Genomic DNA, 23,468 nt, shown 5'->3' with positions numbered 1-23,468 from the left:
TCTATGCCAGATGGTTTCCTGTGCTCCATCCTGAAACACGAAAATAAAAATTGCAAACTCGGAAATCTGTTCCAGCCTTCCATGGTTGAACAATGCTGACTACTTTTTCATCCAAATTACTGACTAAGGACTTTAAAAAAATAATCTATGAGTTTTCTCACAAGAATGCAGAGCTCGAAACAGGCCATTCACCACAAATGGTTTTTGGGAGCATTTATATTCCGTGCAAGTCTCCCACTTTAATTACGTCTACCAAAATTACCCATGTGTCTCTCTCTCTCACACATATGCACCAACCCTCCATTTTAATTGTATCTTTTGTACCCAGTGCGTATGGTAAGAGTTCTACATTCTAGCTTCACTGTGGAATGAAATTCCTCCCGAATTATGTATTTAATCTGTTAGTGGCCATTTATGTTTTGGTCAGGGGAGTAAGGGTGAGGGTTTTCCCTGAAATTTAAAAAAAAGAGAGAATAATATTTATTGTACTTAACTCAGGCTAGTTAAATAATAAAAAATGCTCCAACTTTTGTTCATGAACACACACACGCATCTCCCCCCCCCCAACCCCACATAACCCCATTTAACCTTTTGAACACTCCGGGCAATTTAGCATGGCCAATCCACATAACCTGCACATCTTTGGACTGTTTGAGGAAACCAGAGCCCCGGGAGGAAACCCACACAGACACAGGGGAGAAAGGGTAAACTCCACACAGGCAGCCAATTGAATTGAACCCAGGTCCGTGATGCAGCAGTGCCAAACACTATGCCACCATGCCCCCGCCGCTGCCCCCCACCTTCCCCCAAAGCAATTTAAACACCAGTTACGTTAAAACGATGTAGGGATCATGAAGATTAATGACTTGGCTGGTACCAGGCCGAACTGGGCAGTCCTTCCAGGTTCAGCATCTAATTCTTCCGAGTGGCGGCAGCAGCTGCTTGGTTGCAAAGAGGGTTGGAAGCTGTCAGACATTGAGGGGTGGGAGAAGAGGAGGTCTCGAGGAGAGGGTGGAACCAGAAAGAGGGAGGGGTAAGCCCAGAGGAGGACCGGCCGTGAGGGGGAGCGTCTGTGAGCAGGTTATTGCTGAGTAAGCGCTGCTTGATAGCACTGTTGATGACTCCTTCCATCACTTTGCTGATGCTCGATAGGGCGATAATTGGCTGGGATTGATTTGTCCTGTTTTTTGCGTGCAGGTCACACCTGGGCAATTTTCCACATTGCCGGGGAGATACCAGTGTTGCAGCTGGAATAGCTTGGCTAGGGGTGCATCAAGTTCTGGAGCACAAGTCTTCAACACTTTTTCTGGAATACTGGCACGGCCCACAGCCTTTACAGTAACCAGTGCCTTCAGCCGTTTCTTGATAACACATGGAGTGATTCGTATTGGCTACAGGCTGAAATCTGTGTTGCTGGGGACCTCCAGAGGAAAGCAGGCTGTCATGGACAGTTGCATCTGCAGCAGGCAGGTTGGTGAAGATGAGATTCAGTATGTTTTCCCCTCTTGTTGGTTCCCGCAGTCCCAGTCTAGCAGCTGTGATGGTACTGCCGAGCCACTCTTGAGTCTTGTTATGCTCTTGGCGTAGCATAAACGGCTTCCTTGATGTTCACTCTGACAAAGGAAGGTTCAAACGTGGAGATAACTTCAACACGTTTATTAAACTACTTACAATTCTCCTACTCTGATTCGCCACTACTGTTAATCCTTCTATAGCTACTCAAACTGACGAATCAGTCCGCTACAATCCACGTGGTGGGTGTGATGTTGAATCAACCCTGTGTCTGAACTCACCGAGTGTCTCCACTGGAAAGAGAAAGATCATGTGTGCTGTTCCTTTATATATGGGTTGGTGTAATGCCCCCCTGTGGTAGTGTCACCTCTGTGTGTATCGTGAATGCCCATTGGTCGTGTCCTATCTTACTGACCTATTGGTTGAGTGTCTGTGTGTCATGTCTCTGGTGGTCCCTCTAGTGTCTAGCTAGTCTACGTGTACTTACGTTAACCCCTTGTATATCTACAGTGATGCATATCACCACACCTTGGTGATGGACACTGAAGTCCCCGACCCAGAGCATTTTCTGAGCCCTTGCCACTCTCTGTGCTTCCTCCACGTAGTGTTCAACATGGAGGAGTACTGATTCATCAGCTGGTGGTGCCCAATACGTGGTAATCAGCAGATTTCCTTGCCTATGTTTAACCTGAAGCTATGAGGCTTCATGGGGTCCAGAGTCGATGTTCAGGACTCCCAGAGCAACTCCCTCCCGACTGTAAACCACTGTGCCACCACAGTGTAAACCGCTAAATTCTCTGAAAGGGCTGAACACAGGAATTGGATGCTGGTCAGTTCTCTTTCACAGAAAGAAAATCCCTGCCTGCTCTATCTTTTCCAAAGATTACAAAGTTGCAATTCCAAGTAACATTCTTGTAAAATGTGCTCCAGCTCCAGTGCTTCAGTAATCATTTTCCACACAGCATTCCAAAAGTGGTCCTATGTAAATGAAACATTCCTCTCCGTCTATGTATTCTGTTCCTCTTTTCAAGCTCGTTAAACTAACCACTGCATAAATAGCTATAATGTACCTCAGTAAATACAAAGGCATCAACAAGATAACACAGGTGGTGTTACTCAAATCTGGAATACAAAGTGGAGGGGGGTGAAAGTTTTACCACCAAGGGGTATAACACGTGCACTTTTATATGTTGACATACATCCAGAAACCACTGCACCTTTGTACCTGCTTTTGGCAGGTTTAAAAAAAGTGCTGCAGATCATGGCACATAGGACAACCCAGCATACGAGACAATGTCATTTTTTTTTGGCAAGAATCATACTTTTGCAAATACTCTGCATAAAGGTAACCTCAGCCAGTACTGGAATTGAACCCGCGCTACTGCACTTGCTCTACATCACAAACCTGCTGGCTAGCCAGTAACTAGCTGCTGGCAATAATTTTGGGGAAAGCAATGATGCCGATGGATGGTCAAGGTACGCCGGGTTTCATAAAAGCCACCAAAATCGATCAAAGAGAGAAATGACTGACACCAAAAAAGGCAATATGTTCAACATGCAAAAATAATACCAAGATGTTGGTTGATGTCCAGCCCTCTCACTCTCAGTCCTGCCTGGTTGGCCGCTGACTGGTCGAGTCACCCCGCTCTCATTGGCTGCTGCTCCCCAATTCCTTGAGACACAACACCAGTGTTTGCCACACCTTCCTTGCACCTCCCAACTGCTGCACTGCTCACCTCTCGCTCGCCTGTCCGGGCCTCAAGCCTCGACGACCACGTGTTCGCCTGGCCGGTTGCTGCCCAGCCCAGCCCATCCTTCTGACTGTCAGCCCTGCTGCCTGGCTAGCCTCTGGTCGAGTCGCCCCATATCCGGCTGCTCACCAGTGGTGGAGCGATTAAAACTGATGATTCTCAAGACTCCAGAATTAGATGAGTGCTGATATCTCAGCGAGTTGTAGGCTGACGGAGTTTAGAGTGTCAGGGAAAGGCGAAACCATCAAAAAATTTGGAAACAAAGGTGAGATTTTTAAAATCAAGACAGTGCCTGATCAGGAACGAATGTAGCTTAGCCAGCAGCGGGGTAATAGAAGAACTGGACTTGGTGCTAGTTAAGGCATAGATATTAGAGTTTGGATGATCTCATGTTTACAGAGGGTTCAACGTGGGAGACCTGGCAGGAATAATCAAGTCTCAAGGTAACAATGGCATGAATGAGGATTTCAGTAGCAACCAGCTGAGACAGCAGTGAAGTCTGGTGATGTTAAATTGGAAAATGGGTGGTCTTGGTGATAGCACAAATATATGGTCAGAACCTCGTCTTGGGGTTAAATATGACACCGAAGTTCGAACAAATTAGTTTAATCTCAGTCCTGTCATTAGGGAGAAGGATGGAAATGGTCGCCCAAAAATGGAGTTTGCAGCCAGCAATGTGCATAATTATTTATAATTTTTGAAAATGCCAATAAAAAGATTTGAACAAAAAAAAATGGAGTTTGTAGCTGTAGCCACCGAAGTTGGCCATTCCCTAAATACAAAAATGGAGGAACGCAAAGCATACAGGTCAAAATGGACAATGTTTGCAGCACCAGCAGGCTGCACCTAGCAAATGTGGATTCTGTCTGCTAAGAGAGCAGACAGCACCGAAACGAACATTCCGCATACTAATGAGGCAATCTTCGGGATAGTTAGCATATTAATGGAACGATCCTAGAGACAATGGACACAAATGGGGAAGTAACTGCAACATTGTATAGGATACCAGACACCCCGGCACCAGCGGGGTTCGAAGACAAAGAACCTGAAAGCCCGCCCAGTAGCCAAGGAACAGCCTCAGTATTGGGGGGATTGGGAAGAGACCCAATTGATTCCAAGCAGGTAAAGGAGTCCGCCCAAAGGTGCGCGGATCCCTGGGACCTATAAAAGACAGGTCCCACACTTAGTTCGTTCTTCTTGTCCAGTCCTCCTCTCTCCTTGACCAGCCCTCCCTTGTGGACCAGCACCTCGACCAGCTTTTGCCAAGAAGACCTTGAACGAGAGAGAGAGAGAGGTGAGGTTTGGGGACAGCAGCCGCCAGCAAGCAAGTGTCTCGCAACGATCGCTACCAGAGATAGACACTCCTGACCCCTTTTAACCTATACCAACCTGAAGTCTGCAGACCAGAGCAGAGCAAGAGGCCTTGTTCCCTGATCCGGCAGTTCCTTCGAGATAAGTATTACTTTATTTAGCGGTAGGAACAGTTTAATCCTTTTAGCGTGTGCATGGGTAGTTTTATAATTGTATTATAATAAACTCAGTTGTTTGAACTTACTAATTGGTGTACGGTTTTATTGCTTTGAACTTCACCTTGAAACTTGTGGCGGTATCTTAACGATACCTGGCGACTCCAGAGCTAAGTAAAGAAACAGAGCCAAATTGAGTGTTAAGCACACTCACCCAGAATGAGCAACAAAGCAAAGACTGAAAGGCATTCTTACATATACAGATAATTGTGTTTGCATAGCTGCATATCAATGAAAATTTGGCAAAGCAACAAAAATTCCATTGTCTTTCGGCAGGAATTTCCAGTCCCATTCCATGGAGGAACCAGAAAATCCTGGCCATTGTGTTCTTATGTTGCTGAGTTCCCTAAATACACGTCTCTCACAACTGGTTGCAAGTTAAACATAAAGCTCCTGAAAATCACCCAAGACCTGACAAAAACTAATCTTTCAAGCAGTCAGTAAGCTGCATGCAGCAGTTTAACATTTGGCTTATAACTAGCTAGGAGAATGACACTTGGGGAAATTTGATAACACTAGTAACAGGATTAATGGCTTTTGAAGTTCAAGGGACTTTTCTTTCAACCAAACAGAAGGCAAATCAGGTTGGTCAAAAGATTGTGTCCCCAAACGGGCGCCGGAGTGTGGAGAATAGGGATCTTTCACAGTAACTTCACTGTAGTGTTAATGTAAGCCTACTTGTGGCAATAACGATTATTATTCAGTCAGCTAGGCAGGCTGTGATGTTGTCACTCATGGGTGGGTCAGGGTCTGGTTTTGAGTTTCGTTTTCAACACTGCCGCGTGTCTGCTGTTTTTAGTTTCATTCTTAGAGTTGTGCTCTGGTTTCTGAGGAAATGCGGTGTGTTTCTCAGACTGACATCTGAAAGCTTCTCTTCCCAAGGACTTTGGGCGTAAATCTAAAAAACAAAGAACAGTACAGCACAGGAACAGGCACTTCGGCCTTCCAAGCCTGTGCCGATCATGATGCCTGTCTAAACTAAAACCTTCTGCACTCCCTGGGTCCGTATCTCTCTATTCCCATCCTGTTCATGTAAATATATCTATAAGCCACTCAGTGTTAACTTTATTAATAAGTGGCATTTGACCTGTGTGTGGAATTTGCTTAATTGAAAGTTTAGAAGTAGACAGTAAAGTAAGCTCAAAGACCTTAATTTTTTTTGCAAGAACTGTTTAACTGTTAATTGAATGGTTGTTTTTATTCTTGGATTTTAATAAAGTTAGTCATGTATTGATAATAAAGTTTGTTAGAATATAAAATATCCCTAGTTGTTAGTGGAATCACTCCAAGAGCAAAGTATCTTTTCCTCACAGTTTACTAAATTGAAAAATTGTTGAGGTATCGTCCAGTTTCCTAAAGTAAATTGGGATCTAGTCCGGGTGCTGTAATACTGTGTTAAAAACCTGCTGGCATTCATTATGAATGTTATGGGTTCAGACTGTAGTTTCAGACCTCTTGTCCTACGGTCATAGATTAACCAGCAAAATTAGTGGAGGTGACAGAGACATTTGGCCCATTAGTTTAAACTCATGTCCCAGTTTACTTTTTTATGTTTACTATCAGCTTAACTCTATGAATTCCTTGTCAAATTCCTGATAACAAGGCTGAAAAGCCCAAGTTTATCCAATCAGTCAGTCCTTCCAGAGGGGTTACCAGTCTTGTGCCTCTATTTTGTACTGCCTTTAAGCCTCGCGGCTCTCTGCCACCATCTCCAGAAATTAAACACATCTCTTGAATCACAATAATGGTTTCTAATAAGCTTCCAAATATTGCACATGCTGTTTAATTGAGACTATGGAGATTAGACCAGTTTAGATGCTTGGCACAGCTGTCTCTGAATAAATACACACATTGCGCATCATATTGAGAGAAAGCACTCATGGATTTATAAGACAGCTGGATATTAGATGAAGATGTCTTGAAAGGCTAAAGTGGACACTTTTAAACCACAATAGCTCTTTCCATTTAATTTGTTTTATACCACAACTACCATAAATGAAGGGGCCAAATATTTACACTAAAATTCTGGTCACAGGATCTGACTAAATGCCAGCAACTCATGTACGTTCCCTTCTACACACAACAGTTCAAACGTTGGTGAAGACCAGTAGAATGATTAAGCAGCAGAAACATACTCCAATTCTTAAACCACAGCTCTAGTATTATACGATGCAATACTTTAATACACGTATAATAAGGATCAGATCAACATAATACCACTGTCCATCCTGTAAAACAGCAGCCAAAGATATGGGGCTGGATTCTCCATAGCCCGACCCTGAAATCGTGATCGGCGATCGAGGGGAGAATAGATTCCAACACCGGAATCGGGGCTGGCGCCGGTTTTGACACCGGTCCGCAATGCTCCGCATCCTCCAAACCGGCGTCATTGTGCCGCACGCAATTTCAACACTGTTGGCCCGTCATTAGCCGGCTGATCCGTGATGCACTGCCCCCCATGGGCTGAGTTCCCGACGGCTCAGGCCACGTGTGGTCCCAGCGGTTGGGAACCCGGCGTGCTGGCTGCGAACAGTGTCCAGCGCCGCTGGCCGGGGTGGCCTTCTGCTGGGGATAGGAGGACTGGTGGGAGATGGGCAGGAGACGGGCTGTGGGGTCGTGGTTGGTGGGTTAGAGTTTGAGCACGGCCGACGCCATGTTTTACGGCGTGACCGGTGCAGGTCGGCAGCCCTGCGCATGCACGGCCCAGGACCTGTCCACTCACCAGCCATTTTTTTTAAATATTTAGTGTACCCAATTATTTTTTCCAATTAAGGGGCAATTTAGCGTGGCCAATTCACCTAACCTGCACATCTTTGGGTTGTGGGGCCGAAACCCACGCAGACACGGTGAGAATGTGCAAAACTCCACACGGACAGTGACCCAGGGCCGGGATTCGAACCTGGGTCCTCAGCACCATACGCAGCAATGCGAACCACTGTGTCACCGTGCTGCCCACTCACCAGCCATTTTTGGCACGATCCGGGGGAGTTTCACGTAACGCCGGTGCTAGCCCCTCACCGGTACCAAATCGGAGAGGGGTTCGTGTCGATTTTCCTGTCATGAGCCTCCTGCGGATTCTCCATTTGCGCCGGCACTTAGCCTCAGAAACGGAGAATCCAGCCCATGTTATCTGGATGCTGGACTGTCATCCACAACAAGGTTTTCAATCCAGGCCAGAAATCATAGAATAATAGAATGGTGACAGTGAACAGCAAAGGAACCTTCACCATTTAGTCATAAACATCATGTATAAAATATTTAACAACAAAGCTAAGTAACAGTCATAAAGGAAGACCATCAGTTCCTGTAAAGTTATTTGAAGAGAATGTATATGCAGCAGTCATATGTACAAAATATATACTTAATTGTAAAACAGAATCAGCAGTGTTTAGTCAAAGACCTTTTTGAGTTTCATAATTTAAATAGTAGAAATTGATGTTCTTGCTCTGTATCCATAAATATAGGAAAACACCAATTATAACGTAGTTTTTTTTTTGCTGAGGTATCAAATGTTGCTTCACATTTCTCTTTACCACCAAAAGTGCGAGGCGAGGAACAAAAGTAAAGTCATTAATGGTGAAAAAACATGGCTGATAGCAGACTGTTCACTGCTCACCCCACGCCATCCTGGCACTGCAGCAAATAAAGTTTGAAAAATTGGATGAAAGGGAATTGATAACAGTGCAGCCTCCTGGAAGGTTTTGATATGCGAATTAGCTTAGTAGCAGGATAAACAGATATTTACTTAAGTGAAGTGCAGGACAACAGAGTGTAGAATTGTACCTGTTTGAACTACAGAAGAAATTGGTTCAAAGTGGAGACATATGAATAAATGTGACATTTGCGTGCTAAAAGCATTGCTTTTAAGGAGAGTTGCTGAGATAGAATGAGATCAGAAGAGAAATATGGCATATCAGTAGCAGGGTTAGCTCTGTACATCAGGAGAAGCAGCTAGTGAGCAGTTACGATCATAACCAGCTGGAAACATAATTTGTCCCAGAAATCAGTATTCTATGCTCGAAGCTGCTTTTGAAAATCTCAAAGCCTACGCTGCATCAGAAGGAAGGCTTCCCAAATCTAAGATTCAACTCATGGGTGGTAATTATTTGCTCGATTTAGCTCAAACACTTACTGTAGACTTTTATTTTTATATTGTGGCCTTTCTTGGTGTGTGTTTTTACAAGCTAATAAACAGTATTTTATTTGAATGATTACAACAAGACTTGACCTTTGCTCAGTGGTTTGCATATCTGTCCTCACATTATACCATACTGAAAACTAAACAATTAAGAACCGACATTCCAAGTTATCCTTCTTGGGTTTAGGATACCCACGCATCTAACAACAGCAGGGTTCTTAACAGTAGCCCATTAGGTGCTACTAAAGCTGTGCAGTGACTCTTCCTAATGGCCCTACCCGCCTTCCTTGCGGTTAAGTGGGGAGATAAGGGTGGGGAGAGAGTTGGGTCACAGGCAGATGGGTTAGCGTGGAAAGCAGGACCTGGTCAGCTAACTTCATCCACCTGAAAGAATGGGAAACCACGCAACTGCCAAGCACCATGGTTATAAATTCGTGAGCATTCCAAAATACAGTTGTTCCAGCACAAGATTTTATTTAACAGAAAATAAATTCAGGCTAAGTATAAGCAGCATTATGGACCGAAATGTTTCAACCAGTGATATTTGATTTTATGAATTTTTCCAATTAAGGGTCAATTTAGTGTGGCCAATCCACTTACCCTGTACAACTTGGGGTGTGAAGGGGAGACCCACACAGACAAGGGGAGAATGCACAAGCTCCACATGGGCAGTGCCCCGGGATCAAACCCGGTGCCGTGAGGCAGCAGTGCTAACCAATGAGCCACCATGCCACCCTCTACCAGTGATATTTTAGCCTTTTATTCTAGATTGAGCCAATCAGAAAATCAATGTTTATCATTCGAACGATGGACTGTAAAGTCTTACCTGCGAATTTCCCTTTCTGTATTTAGGGAATATTGGGAAGAAATGGGCTGTGAAATTCACAAGATTTAACAAGAGGAGGAAGTCAGGAGGCCAAGGAAAAACCATGGCCAGGATTCTCCGAGCCTCCGCACCACAATCACGCTCGGAGCGGGGGCAGAGAATGGAGCGTCAGATCCGCGATCGGGTACGATGCCTTCCCGTGACTCTCCACCGACAACTGGCCGAGTTCCCACCAGCATGGTTCACTCATGGTTCCACCCGGTGGGCACTCACAGTGGCGGCTGCGGACACAGATATTGTTGGGGGGGGGTATATTGTCGGGGCTGGTCCGCTGTGTGGGTCCGCCATGTTGCACGGGGCTGCCGCCACAGCCTGAAGTGCAGGGCCCCGTATCGGCAGCCGGAGCTGCGTGGACGACTCCAGGGCCCTTCCAGCCCCCTTCAAAACGGAGAATCACTTTCTCGAAAAAAGTCCACAGTCTTCGTGCCCGTTTTTTCGCGGGCATCGGGACATAGCCCCATTATCAGAGAATTCCGCCCTATATTTACAAATCATACTGAACCTCAATGCCTCAGAAAATTAAATCCACAAAAGCTTGCATAGATAGCATGCTTAATAAAGAAAACAAAAGTCCCACGGTTGGGCAAAAACCAACATTAAGCTAAAAAGAAGAAACATGAGAAAAGATGGATTTCAAGGATTATCGTGAGGTAGAGGAGGTGGGTAGATAGAGGGAAGAAACTCACAAACTAAGGGCCTAGATGTCTGAAGACAGATTAGGGAAAAATAATTTTAGGATAAACAGACGAGGGTTGGATGAATGCAACATTTTAAGACATAGGGCTCGATTCAACTAAATAGGAACAAAATCCCATAGCAAGCGCATTTAGCCACGCATTTCCCAGCGCTCGCAGTGTTTGGAAACACATGGCTATTCAACGCGACTCGCGTTGTATAAGGGGCCTGAATCGGGAACGCGCGGCCAAGGCCACATATAACCCCGGCTTGTACATTGGGGAGCTCCGCTCGCCTGAACTCCCCAGCCTAGCGAATGGCCTCCAAAGCGATCCTGGCCTCTCTCCCCACAGCCCGAATGCACCATGGATTTGTTTATTGTCACGTGTACTGAGGTACAGTGAGAAGCATTTTTCTGCAAGCAGCTCAAACAGATCATGTAGTACGTGAAAATTAAATTAAATTAAAAGAAAATACATAGACACCGGCATCGAGTGAAACAAACAGGAGTGTAGTATTAATCAGGTCAGTCCATAAGAGGGTCGTTTAGGAGTCTGGTAAAAACGGGGAAGAAGCTGTTTTTGAGTCTGTTCGTACGTGTTCTCAGACTTTTATATCTCCTGCCTGATGGAAGGAGTTGGAAGAGTGAGTAAGCCAGGTGGGAGGGGTCTTTGATTATGCTGCCAGCTTTCCCCAGGCAGCGGGAGGTGTAGATGGAGTCAATGGATGGGAGGCAGATTCGAGGGATGGACTGAGCTGTGTCCACGACTCTCTGAAATTTCATGGGCACCTTGGCAGTGCCAGGATGACACCCAGGTGGCACTGCCAGAGCGCCAAGGCATCACCCTGCCCAAAGGGCATGCAGCTGCGGGCCTCCGATCCCCTGGGTGACCCCCATGAGTTCCATTTGATCCCCATTTGTGAGGATTGGTGCAGAACAGCACTCGTCCAAGGTCTCCGAGGTGAAGGGAATGAATTCCAAAGCCTCAGGTACCTCTGAAATCTGCACAATATAGTGAGAATAACTGCCTTGCTCTAATATGCAGATTTACCAAAAAGTGATTTATATCGCAAGGTCTCGTGAGATGGCGTTGGATCTCACGAGGCATTGTGAGCCAGGTAGATCCCAGGAGCGGGGTCTCACAGCTTTTATCAGCCATACCGAGCCATGGCAAGCTGCTTTTCCAGCGCAGTGTGGCCACTGAATCGCACCCACAGCATTTCAGTGGTGTCTCTTTTGAGTACAGGATTCTGCTGTGTAACCACAGTAAGTACAATTATACACAATGATTCCACGAGGTAGTAAATTAATCTGTCAATCCTAGCATATTATTTAGGGCAGCAATACGGTAAATTAAAGTCACCATAGTCCCAGATTACCATAGGCTGCTTTTTTCTTTTGAGGGGGGAGAGCTGGCTGGTGGTGATTTAACCCAAGGATCACCACATCTCAGACAAGAGGAAGATGGGGCCTTCATGGATAATGTTAGCCGGTACAGCAATTAAACCCTGGTTCGTGATGCAATTCCTGTACCGGCTGAGGTTATTCTTGAAGGACCCGCCTTCTCACCCTTGCCCCTCCCCTCGCTCGAGGTGTGGTGACCCTCATGTTAAATCACCAGCAATCAGCTCTTCCCCTCAAATAAGAAATCAGCCTATGGTCATCTGGGACGATGGTGATTTTACTTTAGTTCCATTGCATTTGGCAAGCCCCAAGTGTAATCCCTTTTCTGGTACATTTTAATTTTTTCACACTACAATTTACGACGAGGCAGGGAAGGTGATCTGTTTCATAGCCTCTGAAAATACTCTTCCTTAACTGCATATGAAGAGGTGTACACCAGTGATTCAGAAATATTTATCTCCATCCTTGTGAAAGGACATAGGACTGTTTGGTTGTTCCCTCAATATGGATCCAGCAGGAATTGCTATGCAGAAAAAACAGGTATGATCTGAAGCTGAACCATAACATAGCAGAACAGAAAAACCCAACACTGCTCAATCACAGAATTGTAACAGCGCAGAAGGAGGCCATTTGGCCCACCATGTCGGAACCAACTCTCCAAAACGAGCATCATGACTTACTGCTATCCCCCTTCCTTTTATCCTGTACCCCTGCACATTGTTTCTATTCAAATAATCATCTAATCCCCTCTTGAATGCCTCAATTGAACCTGCCTCCACCTTACTTCCAGGCAGTGCATTCCAGACTTGAGCCACTCGTGTGAAAAAGTTTCTTCTTGCATCATATTTGCGTCTTTTACAAATCACTTTAAATCTGTACGCTCTCGTTATCGATCCATTTAAGAGGGGGAACAGTTTCACCCTTACTACCTTGTCGAGCTCCATTATGATTTTAAACATCTCTATCAAATCTCCTCTTAACCTTCTTCTCTCCAAGAACTGTCCCAACTTCTCCAATTTATCCTCATTTAACTGAAGTTTCTAATCCGTGGAACCATTCTTGTAAACCTCTTCTGCACTAGCTGCAATGCCTTCACACCCTGCCTATAGTGTGGCACTCAGAACCGTACACAATACTCCAGCTGAGATCTAACTAGTGTCTTGTAGACGGTCAGCATAACCTCCTTGCTCTCGTTAATAAAACCCAAGATACTGTATGCTTTATTAACTGCTCAATCAACCTCTCCTGCTGCCTTCAATGATTCAGGAGATGAAGGAGCTGCACTCTGAAAGCTAGTGATTCGAAACCAACCTGTTGGACTTTAACCTGGTGTTGTAAGACTTCTTACTGTGCCCACCCCAGTCCAACGCAGGCATCTCCACTTCAATGATGCAGGCATATGTACACCAGGTCCCTCTGTTTCTGCACCTGCTTAAACATTTTTCCTCTTACTTTATATTGTCTCTTCGTGTTCCTCATACCAAAATGCATCACCTCACATTCTCAAGTGAGAGTTCACTGCGTCACTAAGACAAATAAACTTCACCATAGCCAAGAAAGATTTCTGCAGGAGAAACACTATTCTCGTAGAAGATGGGCTTTTCTCACCTGCACACAAGTGTTGCTATGATGACGCACCATGCTGTACAGCAGCAGTCTGCATTTGGTTGATCTTCACTCTTCCTCCGACAACACAGCCAAAAGGAATAGAACAGAATGAAGAGGAGGTTGAGGGCAAGGCAGACCAGAGCAACTCCACCCAGTAGCAAGAGTGACTGTAGGAGAAAGAGGGGGAGAAAAAGTTAAGATTCAATTCAATGCAATAAGTTACTCCTGTAGCCCTCAAATTCAGAAACGTTCACAATAGATGCACAAAAGAAACTAGTCATTTAACCAAGGCCTGAAGAAATTTGACATTTTACATGCATCAGTGAGCACAATCTGGCGGTGAATATACCGTACATCAACACAGAGTAAAAAGGTTGCGTTTTTTTTTGGGACAGGAAGTGCTTCAGGGGTGGAAGACATGCTGACATGAGAATAGAAAGGTTTTTTTTTACATCAATAGATTTCAACGTTAAAAAATCCAGCTTAAGAACAATTCAGGATAATATATTGACATAAATAAAAAGTGCGTCCACAATTACTGTGCGGAAACAGGCAGAGCAAAGAATCAAGTCTGAATTCACCATAGCAAGTTAACTAGAAGTATAGGAAATGTGCTGCAAAAGGGTAAATAAGGTGAGCAGAAGTAACGGCTCTTAATTGTTAGTATTTAAGCACCTTTATAGAACATAGAACAGTACAGCACAGAACAGGCCCTTCGGCCCTCAATGTTGTGCCGAACAATGATCACCCTACTCAAACCCACGTAACCCAACAACCCCCCCCAACAACCTTTACTTTTTAGGACACTACGGGCAATTTAGCATAGCCAATCCACCTAACCCGCACATCTTTGGACTGTGGGAGGAAACCGGAGCACCCGGAGGAAACCCACGCACACACGGGGAGGACGTGCAGACTCCGCACAGACAGTGACCCAGCCGGGAATCGAACCTGGGACCCTGGAGCTGTGAAGCATTTATGCTAACCACCATGCTACCGTGTTGCCCTTAAGATCTTTGATCTGCACATTCTCCCCATTTCTGCATGGGTCTCACTCCCACAACCCAAAGATGTGCAGGGTAGGTGGATTGGCCAGACTAAATTGCCCATTAATTGAACAAAAACACATTGGGAAATTTAAATTTATTTTTTAAAATTTAAGCATCTTTAATTTTTATTTATTACTACATGTTAAAATCAAAGAACAATTTCACATGTTCAGGGCACACAAACTAAACTATATCCATGAACCGACGATCAGAATGTAGCATTTTATATCATTTTTTTTAAAAAGAGAAAATCTTAATTGAAACTTACTGACCACTTTCACCACCAGGAAACACGCATACTTTTACACCATAAGACCATAAGACATAGGAGCAGAATTTGGCCACTTGGCCCATCAAGTCTGCTCTGCCATTCAATCATGGCTGATATTTTCTCATCCCCATTCTCCTGCCTTCTCCCCATAACCCCCGATCCCCTTATTAATCAAAAACCTATCTATCTCTGTCTCGAATCCACTCAGTGATTTGGCCGCCGCAGCCTTCTGCAGTAAAAAGTTCCACAGATTCACCACTCTCTGGCTGAAGAAATTCATCGTTATCTCTGTTTTAAAGGATCGTACCTTTAGTCTGAGATTGTGTCCTCTGGTTCTAGATTTTCCTACAAGTGGAAACATCCTCTCCACGTCCACTCTATCCAGGCCTCACAGTATCCTGTAAGTTTCAGCAAGATCCCCCCTCATTCTTCTGAACTCCAACGAGTACAGACCCAGAGTACTCAACCATTCCTCATACGACAAGCTCTTCATTCCAGGGATCATTCTTGCAAACCCCCTCTGGACCCTTTCCAAGGCCAGCACATCCTTCCTTAGATACGGGGCCCAAAACTGCTCACAATACTCCAAATGGGTTCTGATCAGAGCCTTATACAGCCTCAGAAGTACATCCCAGGTCTTCTAATCTTGTCCTCCTGACATGAATGCTAACATTGCATTTGCCTCCTTAACTGCCGACTGAACCTGCGTGTTAACCTTAAGAGAATCGTGAACAAGAACTCTCAAGTTCCTTTGTGCTTCTGATTTCCCTATTTATTAATAATAATAATCATCATAATCGCTTATTGTCACAAGTAAGCTTCAATGAAGTTACTGTGAAAAGCCCCTAGTCACCACATTCCAGCACCTGTTCGGGGAACCCGGTATGGGAAAATAGACTATGCCTAAATTCCTCCTTCCAAAGTACATAATCTCACACTTTTCCACATTGTATTTCATTTGCCACTTCATTGCCCAATCTGGTAGCCTGTCCAAATCCTTCTGCAGCCCACCTTGCTTCCTCAATACTACCTGTACCTCTTCAGATCTTTGCATCACCTGCAAACTTAGCAACAGTGCCTTCAGTTCCTTCTTCCAGATCATTAATGTATATTGTAAAAAGTTGTGTCCCAGCACAGACCCCTGAGGCACACCACTAATCCCCGGCTGCCATCCTGAAAAAGACCCTATAATCCCCACTCTCTACATTCCGACAGTCAGCCAATCCTCCATCCATGCCAGGATCTTACCCTGAACACTATGGGCTCTTAACTTACTTAACAGTCTCCTATGCGGCACCTTGTCAAAGGCTTTCTGGAAATCTAAATAAATCACGTCCACTCATTCTCTTTTGTCTAACTTCCTTGTTACCTCCTCAAAGAACTCTAACATATTTGTCAGAAATGACCTCCCTTTGACAAAGCCGTGCTGAATCAGTCCTATTTTACCATGCACTTCCAAGTACTTCACGATCTCATCTTTAATAACAGACTCTAAAATCTGACCAATGACCGAAGTCAGACTAACCGGTCTATAATTTCCAGTCTTCTGCCTCCCTCCCTTCTTAAACAGTGGTGTTACATTAGCCACTTTCCAGTCGTCTGGGACTGCCTCCAGTGATTCCTGAAAGATCACCACCAATGCCTCCACAATTTCCTCAGCTATCTCTTTTAGGACCCTGCGGTGTAGACCATCCAGTCCAGGTGACTTATCCACCTTCAGACCTTTCAGTTTCCCCAGAACCTTCTCCTTAGTGATGGCTGCTGCACTCACCTCTGCCCCCTGATTCTCCTGGAGCTCTGACATCCCACTGGTGTCTTCCACCATGAAGACTGATGCAAAGTAACTATTCAGTTCGTCTGCCATTTCTTTGTTTCCTATTATTACTTCTCCACGTTTTCCAGTGGTCCAATGTTTATTTTTGCCTCCCTTACCTTTTATATTGAAAGAAACTCTTCCTATCTTCTTTGATAGTACTAGTTAACTTGCACTCATATTTCACCTTCTCTCCCCTTATTGCTTTTTTAGTTGTCCTCTGCTCGGTTTCCCAATGACTCCCAATCCTCTGGCTTCTCACTAATCCTTGCCACGTTGTATGCTTTTTGTTTTCCTTTTATGCTGTCCTTGTCTTCCCTTGTCAGCCATAGATGCCTTGTCCTGCCCTTAGCATGTTTCCTCCTCCATGGGATGAATTTCTGCTGTGCCGCCCGATTAACCCCCAAAAACCCCTGCCATTGCTTTTCCACTGTCTTCCCTGCTAGTCTCCTTTTCAAATCAATTCTGGCCAGCTCCTCCCTCATGTATTTATAGTTACCCTTATTTAATTGTAATACCGCTACATCTGATTGCAGCTTCTCCCTCTCAAACTGCAGGGTAAATTCTATCATATTGTGGTCGCTGCTCCCAAAGGGTTCCTTCACCTCAAGATCTCTAATCAAGTCTGCCTCTGAAAGTGAACCTCGGAAGGCGACCGGCCCGGGCGGGATCCCTGGTCATGCACTTAAGAGCCTGCACGGACCAGCTGGCAGAGGTATTCTTGGACATCTTTAACCTGTCCCTACTCCACTTCGAGGTCCCCACCTACTTCAAGAAGACCACCATCATACCGGTGCCAAAGAAGAACCAGGCAACGTGCCTCAATGACTACTGTCCGGTGGCCCTGACTTCAGTCGAGGGGTTGATCATGAAGCGCATCACCTCCATACTCCCAGAACACCTTGATCCATTGCAATTCGCATACCGTCGCAACCGGTCCACAGCAGACACCATTTCCCTGGCCCTACACTCAGCCCAGAGCATCTCGACAACAAGGACTCCTACATCAGATTCCTATTTATTGACGACAGCTCTGCCTTCAACACCATAATCCTAGCCAAGCTCATATCAAAGCTCCAAAACCTAGGACTTGGCTCCCCACTCTGCAACTGGGTCCTCGATTTTCTGACCCACAGACCATAATCAGTAAGAATGAACAACAACACCTCCTCCACAATAGTCCTCAATACCGGGGCCCCGCTAGGCTGCGTACTTAGCACCTTACTCTACTCCCTGTACGCACACGACTACGTGGCAAAATTTGATTCCAACTCCATATACAAGTTTGCTGAGGATACGACCATAGTGGGCTGGATCTCGAATAACGACAAGTCAGAATACAGGAGGGAGGTAGAGAACCGAGTGGAGTGGTGCAGCGACAACAATCTCTCCCTCAATGCCAGCAAAACTAAAGAGCTGGTCATTGACTTCAGGAAGCAAAATACTGGACACACCCCTGTCAGCATCAACAGGGCCGAGGTGGAGATGGTTAACAGTTTTAAATTCCTAGGGGTGCACATCTCCAAAAATCTGTCCTGGTCCACCCACGCGATGTTACCACCAAGAAAGCACAACAGCGCCTATACTTCCATAGGAAATTCGGCATGTCCACATTAACCCTTACCAACTTTTACAGATGCACCATCGAAAGCATCCTATCGGGCTGCATCACAGCCTGGTATGACAAGTGCTCGCCCCAGGACCGTAAGAAACTTCGGAGAGTCGTGAACACCACCCAGTCCATCACACGAACCTGCCTCCCATCCATTGACTCCATCTACACCTCCCGCTGCCTGGGGAAAGCGGACAGCATAATCAAAGACCCCTCACACCCGGCTTACTCACTCTTCCAACTTCTTCCATCGGGCAGGAGATACAGAAGTCTGAGAACACGCACAAACAGACTCAAAAACAGTTTCTTTCCCACTGTCACCAGACTCCTAAATGACCCTCTTATTGACTGACCTCATTAACACTACACCCTGTATGCTTCATCCGATGCCAGTGCTTATGTAGTTACATTGTATACCTTGTGTTACCCTATTATGTATTTTCTTTTATTCCCTTCTCTTCCCATGTACTTAATGATCTGTTGAGCTGCTGGCAGAAAAATACTTTTCACTGTACCTTGGTACACGTGACGATAAACAAATCCAATCCAATCCAATTACACATCGCCAAATCCAGAATTGCCTGTTCCCCAGTGGCTCTACCACAAGCTGCTCCAAAAACCATCTCTTAAACATTCCACAAATTCCTTTCCTTGGGATCCACTACCAACCTGATTTTCCCAGTCCACGTGCATGTTGAAGTCGCCCATGATTATTGTGATATTACCATTTTTACATGCTTTCTCTATCTCCTGATCTATTTTTTGCCCTACATCCTGACTACTGCTAGGGGGCCTGTACATAACTCCCATCAGGGTCTTTTTACCTTTACAATTCCTCAACTCTATCCATAGAGATTCTATGCCTTCTGATTCTATATCGCTCCTTGCTATCGATTTAACTTCATTCCTTACTAACAATGCAACCCCACCCTCTTTGCCCATCTGCCTGTCCTGTCTTGTGTATATTTAGATCCCAGCCCTGATCCCTTTGCAGGCACGTCTCTGTGATGCCCACAACATCGTACTGGCCAATTTCAATGTGCCAACAAGCTCATTTACCATGTTCCGTAGACTGCGCGCATTAAGGTACAAATACCCTCAGTCCTGCATTGACCACCTCCCTTCTCACACTGGTCTCTTTTTTGCTCTGCCCGAGGGTGATGTTCTGTTATTTTTGTTCTCTTATTTCCCCTTCGGTTATGACACCTTCTAAGCTAACGCTCTGGTTCCCACCCCCCTGCCATACTAGTTTAAATCCCCCCTACTCTTAACTATAGCACTTAAATAAATGCAGTTTGGGAATGTCAAAGTGTGCAATGGGTAAATCATGTCCTCATTTCATATCCACAATAGAAGCTGCTGGTGGATCAGTTTTTTTGTAAATGCAGCTGTAAGAAATAGACAGTGATGTTAAATGGTTAAAGTGAACATACTGTCATACTTCAAGCTACTACTTCAAAAACAACCTAAGGTTTGAAAGTTTGCTACCTTAAGTAATGCTGCAATACAACTCTATTTGCAAATAATGGACGAATTCATTTGATGGTACCTGTTTCTTCCTATTGTAGAAGAAGGAGCTACAGAATGAACCATGATTTAGAAATTAAAACCATCCCAAAATAGCGCAACATTTTTTAAAAATCGTTAGAATCAAATGACGGACACAATGTGCTACCACTCTTTCAATTAGAAATTCGCAGCAAGAAATAATTTTGATTGAAGTGGAAAATTATATAACCAGAAGAAAAGTGTTGTAATGCTGAGAAATCAGTCAGACAGCAATACTTTCTTTGACTGTAAGCAGGAAGCTGGCAAGTCAAGAATGAGATAATCAGAGGAATAAATATCCAGCAAGCAATAATCAAGTGTTGACTCATATTATAGCTGCTTTTATCAGAGCACGAAAACAAAACACAGCTGGTTCATACCTAGTGTTTACATGTAAATTCAGGCAGTGATTTTAATCAATGACTTACGCCATCAAGAATGCACAGAAAATATATTAATATAAAAGCAAATTACTGTGGATGCAGTATTAATATATTTGCCTGCCGTATCTCACAGCCAATTAAACATTTTTTGAAATGTAGCAACTGTTTGTTTCGTCAGAAAACTCAGTGGCAAGTGCAAGTCACAGCAAAAGTGCCACAAACAGCTATTCAATGAATGACCATTATGGTCTGGCAGGTGCTAAGTGCCCTAAAGGCCAAATCCCACAGGGAAACATGGCAAGCCACCGCAACCCTTTTTTATTTTACTATGAGAAGATACGGGTACTAAGTCAGAAGCCACAATTTCCGCTTGTGACCATGGAGTGATTGGTCACATAAAGGGCTGCTCCTGTTCAAAGTCACAGAAAAGGGCTCTCTTTACCCAGATCCAGGTGGAATTTTGATGAAACGGCGTAGGTGAATGTTAGAGGAGTAGTTTACCCCTGGAATGGTATGTCTTCCGATCACCGGACCTGCCAGAAAACAGTGCGAGGTTTGGCTGGAAAGTTGAAACAGTCTTGTGCTTCACAGACAGGCTATTCCAGCAAGCAGGCAGGGGAGGGGCAAGCTGTGAGGCGCCAGATACAGGAACTGATCACTTTTATCAAGGAGGAATTCCATAAACAGAGGAAAGAAATGCATGAGGATCACGCAAAGACCATTGCAGAAGCTGTGGCACCCCTGAAGAGTATTTTGGAGCGGATGGAGAGGTGTTTGGAGGTGCAGGGGTCACAGATTCGCGAGATTGAAGGACCACAACGATCGTGTGGTGGCTCTGGAGGCGGAAGTGGGGCTCCTCGGAGACCTCTGTAAAACATTGAGGGCAAAGGTGGAGGAGCAGGAAAATGCCTCGAGAAGGCAGAACCTGCGAATAGTGGGCCTGCCTGAAGGAGTGGAAGGTATGAGTGTGTCTCGAGGATGCTGGCGGGACTGGTGGCAGAAGGGGTGCTGGATAAGGCACCTGAAGTGGACCGAGCGCATAGGTCTCTGAGGCAAAAGCCTAGAGCTGGGGAGCTGCCGCGGGCGGTGATCGTGAGACTCCATAAATTTGTGGAGAAAGAGAAAATTCTACTGTGGGCCAGGGAGAAGCGTAGCTGCGACTGGGAGGGAAATAACATGGGATTTATCAGGACATCGGAGCCGAGTTGGAAGAACGGCGGGCAGGTTTCAACAAGGCCAAGACGGTGCTGTATCGGCGGCAGATCAGGTTTGGGGTGCTCTACCCGGCGAAATTGTGGGTGACATTCGGAGGCCGGGAGTATTATTTGGAGACCGCAGAAGCGGAAGAAGACTTCAATAAGGAGCATAAACTGGGGGAGAACTGAGTGGATAATGCTTGGGAACCGGGATGCTTGCACTATGTAGTGGTCGGCAGCATGTTTGAAGTGGGTGCAGGAATTGGGGGATTTTCGCTTTTTTGTGGGTTTCGCTTTTCTGTTCAATGCTGAGATTGGAAGGAGTTGTGGGGCTGAAAAGTTTATGTGGGGATGGATGTCCCATCCCCCCTCCTGTTTTATGGGACTGTGTGTGTTTAACATCTGTTTGTTTGCTTTCAGGGAAGGCTACCTGGAGTTAAGGAGAAGTCCTTGTTTGGGTGGGGGAGGGCAAGGCCAGCAGGAGGCCTTCTTAATTGAGCTGATGAGTGTGGGAGGGGGGAAAAGAGGGAGGGGGAGGTCATTAGGATGTGCCTTTGGGACGGGGCAGCCACGCTAGAAGGTTGTGAAAGTGAGGTGGTGGGGGAGATGGCCAAGAGGGGTGGCCGGTGGGAGGGGGGGGGGGGGAGTGGAAAAGCAGGGGAAGGGGGTTTCTGCGACACGGCAGGGGGTGAGAGATGACATGGTCATGGGTGAAGAAAGTGACCATCTGGGATGGGCTAGGTACAGAGTGGAATTAAAGGGGTAGGAGTTATGTGGGGAAGATGTCGGACGGTAGAGGGGATTGGAGGCGTAAGCCTCCGGAGTAAGGTTGGTAAAGTGGAATGTCCGGGGACTGAATGGGCCGGTTAAAAGGTCGCGGGTGTTTGCGCACCTCAGGAGATTGAAAACAGGGGTTGTCTTTTTGCAGGAGACACACCTCCATATGAAGGACCAGGTTAGGTTATGGAAGGGGAGGGTCGAGCAGGTTTTTGACTCTGGGTTTGATTTGAAATCGAGGGGTGTGGCGATTTTAATGAGTAAAAAACTGGGATTCATGATTGCAAAGGAGGTGAGGGATCCAGGTGGGAGATATGTGATTATGAGTGGGGTATTGGAAGGGGCACCAGTAGTGTTGGTAAATGTGTATGCCCCAAATTGGGATGATGTGGGTTTTATGAGGGGGTTGCTGGCAGCAATCCAGATTTGGCCACGTATCAGTTGATCATGGGAGGAGATTTTAACTGTGTCCTGGAGCCGAGGGTGGATAGATCGAGCCCCAGGTCAATGGGTAGGGTACGAATGGCAAGGGAGCTGGGGGGATTTATGGAGAGCATGGGTATGGTGGATCTATGGCGCTTTCAGAACCCAGAGGGAAGGGAGTATTCCTTCTTTCACACGTCTATACGGTGTACTCGAGGATTGATTACTTGGTAGTGAGTCGGGAGGTTTTGGTTGGGGTGGAGGGGGCACAGTGTGCGGGGATAGTTATCTCAGACCATGCACCCCACTGGCTGGATATTCGGTTCAGTACGGGACGAGAGCAGAGGCCAGGGGAGGTTTGACTCGTGGTTGTTGGCGGATGAAGGTTTTTGTGATAAGGTGCGGGCGGCGATTAGGGATTATGTGGAGTTCCATCAGAATGGGGAGGTGTCGGCGGGCACTTTTTGGGAAGCACTGAAGGCAGTGGTCTGGGGAGAAATTATCTCAATTACGGTTCGTGTGAATAAGAAAAGGAGGGTGGAACATGACCGTCTAGTGAGCGAGATAGTGGAGGTGGACAGGGACTATTCGAGGGTGCCCACCGTGGAGGAATTGGAGAGGAGGAAAAAATTGCAGGGGCAATTTGACAGGCTGACAACGGGGAGGGCGGTAGGGCAACTGCGTAGGGCAAGAGGGGTACAATTGGCGAGCCGCATGCTGGTACACCAGCTGCGCAGGCAAGCTGCGTCTAGGGAAATATTGAAGATCCGAACTGGGGCTGGGGATGTGGTGTCAGAGCCTGGGAAGATATTACCAGGGACTTTATGAGGCAGACACGGGGGTGAGGAGGGGGACATGGCGTGGTTTCTGGACAAGCTGGAATTTCCCCAGGTAG

General features: G+C 45.8%; 1 protein-coding gene across 5 annotated transcripts in view; it reads right to left on the bottom strand.

Annotated features, from left to right (window-relative positions):
* Positions 1-23,468, bottom strand: part of LOC119978690 (protein tweety homolog 3-like) — a 286,190-nt gene that overhangs the window by 175,026 nt on the left and 87,696 nt on the right. For all 5 annotated transcript variants that reach the window (XM_038820488.1, XM_038820484.1, XM_038820483.1 and 2 more), the window contains exon 2: positions 13,502-13,668. In XM_038820488.1, the coding sequence (XP_038676416.1) occupies positions 13,502-13,668 (167 nt within the window). The remainder of the gene's footprint in view (positions 1-13,501; positions 13,669-23,468) is intronic.

The sequence above is a fragment of the Scyliorhinus canicula genome, chromosome 15 (assembly GCF_902713615.1).
Source record: "Scyliorhinus canicula chromosome 15, sScyCan1.1, whole genome shotgun sequence".
NCBI lineage: Eukaryota > Metazoa > Chordata > Chondrichthyes > Carcharhiniformes > Scyliorhinidae > Scyliorhinus > Scyliorhinus canicula.
The sequence above is the reverse complement of the archived record's forward strand: the minus strand, read 5'-3'. Positions and strand labels throughout refer to the sequence as shown.